The 8,260-nt window shown below is 50.6% G+C and overlaps 1 protein-coding gene across 1 annotated transcript in view; it reads right to left on the reverse strand.

Annotated features, from left to right (window-relative positions):
* SPRED1 (sprouty related EVH1 domain containing 1) overlaps positions 1–688 on the reverse strand; it is a 62,525-nt gene extending 61,837 nt beyond the window's left edge. The window contains exon 1 of the mRNA XM_064460146.1: positions 219–688. Coding sequence (XP_064316216.1) covers positions 219–250 — 32 coding nt within the window. The 5' untranslated portion in view covers positions 251–688. The remainder of the gene's footprint in view (positions 1–218) is intronic.
* Between the last annotated feature and the right edge of the window lie 7,572 nt (positions 689–8,260).

The raw sequence follows: 8,260 nt of genomic DNA on the forward strand, positions 1-8,260 counted from the left end.
CTGGCAGCCCCTCCAACCCCGAGCTCCTTCACAAAGAGGGAGCTTCTGGGCTTCCATGTACACGGGCAGAAATGCGCAGTACGCGCTCGGCCAGGCCGGGACACGTACGTGCGGGGGCAGAGGCCCCCGCGGGGCCGGGGAGGGGGGGGGGACCCCGGGGGACCGGCCGAGCCCCGGCCCGGGCGGAGGGGAGGGGAGGGGGGGGAACGGCCGCTTACTCGTTGTTAGAAGTCGCCGTCTCTTCGCTCATTTTCTCCTCACCGCGATCCGACAGGGAGACGGAGCAGCACCGACGCAGCCAGGGCGCAGCCAGAACTCGCCAGAAACTTCACCATTGTTACCCCCCCGGCCTGCCGCCCCCGGCCAGGGCACGGGCAGCGGCCTGAAGCGAGGGAGAGGGAGGGGGAAAGGCGGGGGGGGGGCAGCGATCTTTATCCTGGAAACACGAAATCCTGTGGTCGGGCGCTGGAGCGTATTTCCCCCCCCCCCCCCGTCTTTCGAGACGGTGATGAAGGTAGTGGTGCAAACGGCAGCAACAGCCGGGGGTCTTCTGCTCTGGAGCTGCTCCCAGTTAGAGGGCAGCGGGCCGGTGGAGACGAGGGAGGGCTCCCCGCCGCAAAGAGCTGCACCGCACCGTCCTCCCGCTGCAGCTCATCTCCCGCTGCGGCCGCCTTCGCTGCTGTTGCCCTCCTCCTCCTCCTCCTCCTCCTCCTCCTCCTCCTCCTCCTCCTCCTCGCTGGGCCGCCTCCCGCGCCTAGCCGGGCCAGGCGGCGGCGGCAGAAATTCCTGCAGACAGCGGGGCCGGGGCGGCGGGGGGGGGGGAGAGGGGACCGAGTGGCCCGGCGGGGCTCTCCCACCCCCGGCGGAGCGCGGCCGAGCGCGGCGGAGGGAGGCCGAGCCGGCCCGAGGAGAAGGCTGGCGGCGGGGGGAGGGAAGCGCTTTAAACCAGCCCGGGGGTGGGAAGGGGGGGGGGGGGGACGGACGGACGGATAGAGGGAGGATGCGTCACGGCTGTTTGTGTGAGGAGCGGAGCGGGGAGGGGGGCGATGGGACGGGATCGCGGGGAGAGGAGCTGCCGGGGCGAGCGCGGGGCCCCGCCGCGGGACGCGGGGGAGCGGCGGGAGAGACCCCGCGGGGAAGCTCAGCGGCGGCGCTCCCTCTCCGCCGGCAGCAACTCCATTAGCGGCCGCCGCCTCCTCCTCCACCTCCTCACAGGAAAACTGGGCGGAAGCGTTGACTTCAAGCTCCTTCCGCCGCCACGGCTTGATCCAAAATAACCACGGGGGAAAGGCGGGGGGGGTGGGGGGAGGAGGAGGAGGGAAGAGCGGGGTGGAAGCGAGCAGCCCCCACCACCCCGCGCGCGAGTTTCCTGAAAGTAGTTCCCTCCCCCCCGGCGCTGCCACACGCGCTTCCCGAGGAGCCGCGCCGCACAGGCACGCACGGCGCCGCGGAGGGATACGGCAGGGGCTCCGGAGGCGCCCCCCTTCCCGCCCGGCGGGCGCGGGGCCGGCGGGGCGCTGCTCCCGCTCCCGGACGCCCCCCCCCCCCCTCCCCGCCCCCAGCCCTGGGCGGCCCCGCTGGGTGCGGGGGCTGCGCCGCGCCGACCCCCGAGGCCTCCGCCCTGCGCCGGGGTGTGGCGAGAACGGAGGGGGGCTCGGCCCGGCGGCGGCCCGCAGCGGACGGGGGGCTGTGGCGGGCGCGGCCGAGGTGCGGCCGGTGCCCGCCGGGCTGCGTTTCCACTCGGTTTTTTTTTTTCCTACTTTTTGAGCCGAATCGAGCGTAAGCGCTCGGCGCGCGGCGGCCTCTGTGGGGCGCGGGGGGCCGGCGGAGCGGGAGCGCCGGGTCTGCCCTGCGGGGCGCCGTGCGGGGCCGTCAGCGGCCAGCCGCCCCCGGCAGGCGGTGCGGGGCTCGCCTGCCCCGTGGGCGCGGGAGCCTTGTCAGCCCCTCGTTCCTTAACTCTGAGCCCGGGAGCGGTTCTAAGGCGGGCGGTGGCGGGGGAGGGCGTGTGAGACCCTGACTTGGCCTCTCCGAGCGCCCGGTGAGACGGGAGCGCCTGTAGCTGGTCTAGGTGAGCGGTGCCATCACGAAGCAGCAGCAACCGAACCCAGATCCCTTCTCAGGAGCTTCGATGGCAAACGTGCAGCTTGGTCTGACGGCAAAGTGGAGCAGCGCTGCAAACCCGGAGGACTCAAAAAATCATGAGTCAGACCATCAAGTAAATTAGATTATAATAAAAGATTATACTGTGGTTTTGTCTCTCAGTTGGATTTTGATTTCTTCCTGACCAGCCTTTGTATGCGGTGCTTCCCAACCGATAAATCTCATTGCCCGAAAATTTATGGAGGAGTAAAATACTGAGGTGCCGCTGTAAGAGGCATCACTTCCCTGGCGTGCGCTCGCTACCCCTGGCCTCCTGGGTGCTTCCTCGCTTTTTCACAGCTGCTCTCCAAGAGCCTTCTCTGTCAACTCTAATCCCATTTCAGTTTTTCCTGTAACTGCGGGATTTCTTCCCAGCTCCGGCGGTGTCGCAGGAGCAGCGATGAGCTGTTCTCTCTTCCTGTTGGAGAGAGATGGATCGAGCTCCCTTGCTGGTAACGACGTGTCCGATTCCCACACTACCGCTGGTTGGCTGCTTTTCCCAAGGAAGGGAGAGACCGGGACGTGGGAAATCAGGAGGAAGAGTTTTCACCGCGTCAAGGGAACCTGGAGTGCCTCGCATCCTCGCAGGCCAGGCTACAACCTTGCAGCGTCCGCACGGGTGCGCAGAAGCAGGGCAGTGGTCCATTCATCGAGGGTATTTGTTAAGGAAATTCCCACTTGTCGCCGAAGGTTCAAAGTACAGTTTCTCTGTGGGTCATAATGATGTCCGAAGAATTTTCTTGAAGACTTTTCCTTTTTCTATGTGACTGAAAACTGTAAGAAAATGTTGCGGTGAGGAAAAAGCTTATACGGTTTCCATCAGGTTTTTATCTTGAGGGGTGGTTAGTCAGCATTTTAAACGTAAATTTATCTTGTAGCAGGCAAGAAAAGGCACATTTTGTTTCTAGATAGCTCATGTTCGGTTGCAATATTCCTGTGTATCGGAATTCCGTGTTCCTATAGGAGAGGTCTGCCATAAGCATAATGGAATTACAGTAAACTGCTATCCCAGCCTCTCTGATAAAGGGCCTGTAACACAGGTTTCAAGCGGCACGCATCTCAAACCTGCCGTAGTACTGCTTGCTTCCTCACCTGGGAGGCTTTTAGAGGAAAATTTCCAATTGCTTTGTAAAAACTTTTTTTTTTTTCTAGAAGTACACTTGAAAATGGATTAGTTGTTTATGGCACAACCTTGTCCAAATACGAAAAATACATTGCAAACCCATTTTTGTACAATTTTACAATTCGCATGAATCAAATGGAGTATTTGATGGGACCCCTCCCTCACGTGTTTTGAAACTCAGCTGTGGGGCCAGAGTATTATTCTACTCAGCAATGAGAATCCTTTCAGAGAACTTCCTGTCTTGTGACTGGCAGATAATGTGACTTCCTGCTAATTTAATTCTCATTTTCTCCCGGCTTCAAAGTTGCAATATTTAGCATTCTCTAAGCTAGTGGCTTTATTAAGATTATTTGATTAATATAATCCTGTACAAGAATGCTCAAAAATCATCTGAGTTTGTCAGACGGTGGCATAGGTCTATTCAGATGCGCCTGAAGAAAGAGACAATGATGACAAGAAGGATTAACCTGGGGTTTTCTTTTAAATTCCTTGAATATATTTACCGTAAAAATAAATTTTGTCATGGCGATTCAATAAAATGAACTGTTTGGTAATATACCACAAATAATTTCAAATCATTCCAGTCTCTGTAAGGTTTTTATGTCTTTATTAAGAATAAAATGTGTATTCGGTCGTCAGTAGAAAAGGTGAGACTCTTGCGACTTCTAGTTGTTGGAGGGGGTAGGAGGAGAAGACCCCACCGCTTCTTCACCTGTGCTGGCTCTTCAGCTTCTGCAAGCAGTCTCAAGCTGCAGTATGGGTGGCAGAGGTCCTGTAAGCAGTTTCTTTCCCTTCACCTGAATATCATAAAGAGGACGGAAAACCTGCCCTGGTCTGTATCTGGATTTTTAAATCCTGTTTGTTTACCTCTGCCCAGGTTGGAAAGGTCAGAGAACTCAGTCCTGGAGTATTGGTGTCCTTTTGCTGAGCAGTAGTTGGTTTCAGGACCTTCCAGGTTTGGTTTTTTGGAGCAGAAATAAGTAATTGGGTGTTTTCAATGTAAACAGCTTATTTCAGAAGCATGCGTGAGCCCTGCCTGTGCAGTCGCGGCATAGGTGGGCCTGGCATGGGGGCCACTGCTCAGAAACCTGAGACAAATGGCCATTTCGTGTCCCAAGCACCGCATGATTTGGGGTCTTGTCTTTCTTCGTACATTCCGTGCCTCTCTGCTTTCTGATGTTCCAGACTGTACAGTTTAAATATCCTGAGTTGAAATCTGGCCTTCTTGTACATGCCCTGGAAAAGATAACTCTAAAAATGAAAGCTTCTAGTACTTTTCACTAGAGCTGCTGAGGTGTACTTGTTCTTTGGTTTAGGTACAGGGATGGCCCCTTAGCTGGAGACCAGATATGCCCAGTATGGAGTGGGACAAATGCGGTTAAAAAGTACGATTTTTTTTAATATTGCTTTTGATGTTTTCCTACATCCAACGCCTACTTTAGCTGCACTTTACAAGAACTAATTTATACCTCAATGCCATTGCTCCACTCTAATATTTTGATCGCTGTGGACCTCTGAGGTGCAAGTATTCTCTGACCTTGCTTCCGGAGACCCTTTTAAATGAGAAATCGGGAGGCAACAGTCACTACTAAAGGAATATGAAGGTGATGTATGTAATTAGGAAGCCATGTAACATGCAAGGAGAAACCTATGTAAGTGAAATAATAATCTGTATTTTGAGTGTCTGTATTTCTGTAATTTTCACACATGTATGCACCCCAAACTCACCAGCGTTTGTCCTTCTGTGATTGACACTAGTCTTAAAAATGCACAGTTAACCAGGAGTGATAACGATGAGGCAGCAGCCTGCTCTATGTTTCAAAACATACTCGCCTAAGTGGTACCTACGCCTTTCTCATATACTACTGCTGAAGGTAGAGCCGGCGTTCGTTTGGCCTTTCACACGTACATCCATGCGTTGCTTATTCACCATTCCTTGAAAGGGTTCCGGGGGTGTCTGTGAGTGTCTCTGATGAAGGAGGTGGTCAGGAGCAGCCGTGGAGTGTAGCAGGACTCCGAGTCTGCGACAGAAGGATTATATATAGAATATGTATTAGGGGGGTTAGGTTGCATAATTCTCACCGGCGTGGCATTTGCATCTTAAAATCCATAATAGGATCAGCGGAAGTTAAGTAATGCCATCCGGGTTAGTTGGTCACTGCAGAACTGAAGGGGCCAGTTCTTAGTTGAGGTTGTTACTCCTGCCCGTGAAAGTTTTGAACGCTGCCTCCGCAAAACACAGTGATGCTTATATTTGTATCCAGATGCTAATGAACTATTTTTTAAAAAATGGAGGTCAGATAGATGTTCTGCCATTTTGAGGAAAATTATTAGAGGTCATTTGGGAATTTCTTCTGTAATAGCTTTCATTCAGAATCCTAGTGTGCGTTAAACACGGGGTGGTCATTACACACATCTTAATAAGGATTTAGCTAAACTGAGCTGATTAAATCTATATTAGTATTTCAGCAAAGTCAGATTTTGTTAAGTTCTAACCAAGAATCCTGTTATTGCGTACAGAATAAAAAAGTTGTTTGTTCTACTCGATGCCACCGTCTCAAAAATTGTTTTCCAGCAAGATACAAAACCGTGTTAGAGTCAAATCCGTGTCAATTCCCATGTATTTGAGATGGATCTAACTCATCACAATATCAGGGTTTCATAAATTATTCCAGTTACTGATTTGCAATAACCTAGAACTCTAGGTACCAGATAGAAAAATGCTAGCAATTGCTGCTACATGTTGGGAAAATGGCGACCGAGGTGGGAGGATGGAGGGGGACATTTTGACATCTCGTGTGTTTTGAGATGTGTCAGCTGTTGTACCTTTGATGTGGCTGATGTGCACAGCTATCGCAGTGGAGATCTGTGGTATCGGTTGTTCAGTAACTTTATTTCTGTCCTTTCTGAGCATGCTCACAGGATGTTTTGGCACAAGCATAGGTTCGGTTTGTGTGGTACCTTATGTGCCTTTAAGGTATGGCCAGCAAGGGCAACGTTGTCACTGAAAGAAGCAGCCTCACCTTCCTCCTGCTCTGCTCCCTTCCCTATCTTGCACCTTAGGTGGCCCAAATATTTGTGTGTTGAGCAATGGACTGCACTGGGGAATTGACCCAGGTTAAAACTAGTGTGGGAAATAAAAGCTGATTAGTCTTTCAGTATTTCCAGTTCACCATGCAACAAGATAAACACCTGTGCTTGCCCAAGAATGGGTAACGTGGAGGGGGGAGCAAGAAAGTGGTGGCAGTGCAAAACTGCTTTTTATGGAGGCAGTGGTGATTTGTGCTAACCTAAAGTGTGGCTTGGTAAAATACTGCAAAAATTGGGTAGATAAAAGGAAGAAAACAGACAATCTAAGTACACTGAAAGCGACTGCTATCTTTTGTTTCCTAATGGTTGTGTTAAGAAGTAAGTATTCGGTGAAGAACATGCAAAAATCTTATCCAGAATCTCATTCTAAATTTAATACAATCTTCTATATGTTTCTTTTTCGGACTTTTTTTGACCTGTTGTTATCAATAGTCACTCAGAAAATCAGGCCCCAGGATCCTCCAAAAGAAAAGTCCCAAATATATTCAGAAATTACAGTGGTGCCTGCTGGCCAGCAACTGGGGACAGATTCATTGCAGTCATTTCAGTCCGTATAAAATAGGAACCGGAGACACATTTCTGTTCCATATGCAGAAATGTGTTGTCTAGGGGAAACTGTGGTCTAATGCACCGAACACAGAATGACCTGTCAGCAGTTCTGGTTCCCCTCCCAGCCCTGCCACCCCTGTGTTGAGCGATCTTCGGCAATTCTTTTAAAATTCTCTGGGGTATGGCACGATTGAACCAGAGCTTGCAATGTAGTTGAAGAGATTTCAGCTGAGACGCTGTGGTCAATTGTATGCAGACTTTTAATTCGTTTCAGGGCACAGCTGGGAGGTTAGTTTCAGCCTACCACTGCAGGGAGTCAAAACAAACCTGCTTCTTTCGCAGTAAAATGAACAAGGAGCATTTACACAACCGTTTTATACGTTCAGCCATGAGGAATTAGATTCCTACATCACTCAGCTTCCATGGGAGGACAATCTTACTCCACCCTGATTTCTCTCACTTCTGGAAATGAGACTAGAAATATCCACTATATGTTTAAGGGTGCCTTAGAGATTCAAACAGATACATAACTCCCTCAAGCTCTTCCATTCCAACAGAAGCTGAAAAGAATCATAGATGGATACGCAAGGTCTGAGTGGAGTGTTAGCTCAAGCACACGCGAGTGTTGCACGTAGTCTTCGCTTTAGAAAATAGACTCTGCGGTACCAGGATTGCAAAGGGAGAGCTCGCCTTGCACCACCTCAGGCGCCTAGTTACTCCAGTATCTTTTTCCACCATGCTTATTATTGCCATTTTATTGAAATTGTTTAATTCAAAAGAATGTTAAAATCTGAGACTTTCTGCATTGTGCTTGTTTCTTCTCCTACAAATGGGCTGGCGCAGTAAACCAGTGTGACGACTAAGCTGTATGTGCCTTTATTTCTAGGAGCCACACAGAGTTGTGCTAAATTAATTAATGGCATGATTATCACATCAAACAAATTCAATTAAATTGTTATACATGCGTGCTGCCTCTTGTAGAAAAGCTTTAACTCGGGGAGGGAGAGCAGCAATTTAAAACAGCAATATTAACTTGATTTTTAAAATCAAGCATCCGGTATAGAAGGTTTTTTGGTGTTTATACCGCATGTTTCCATTCCTTCTTAACTACAAAGCAAATCCGTTATTTTATTTAAAAAAAAATCACTGTCTTTCTTCTTAAGTGATGGAGCTTACATTATTTTAGAATTGTGGTGTACTTCAGATCTGGGCTATTTTTAGTCCAAATTGCCTAAGAGATTTTTCTTTTTCCCAAGGAGGTCTTGAAGTGAAAAGCCCTCTTGCTTACTTCCCCAGTTCAAGCTCAGCATGCGTAACCCTAGAAACTCACCGCTTCTAGTTATCAGCACTGGGACTAGG

Source organism: Phalacrocorax carbo, chromosome 9, assembly GCF_963921805.1.
Source record: "Phalacrocorax carbo chromosome 9, bPhaCar2.1, whole genome shotgun sequence".
NCBI classification, from domain to species: domain Eukaryota; kingdom Metazoa; phylum Chordata; class Aves; order Suliformes; family Phalacrocoracidae; genus Phalacrocorax; species Phalacrocorax carbo.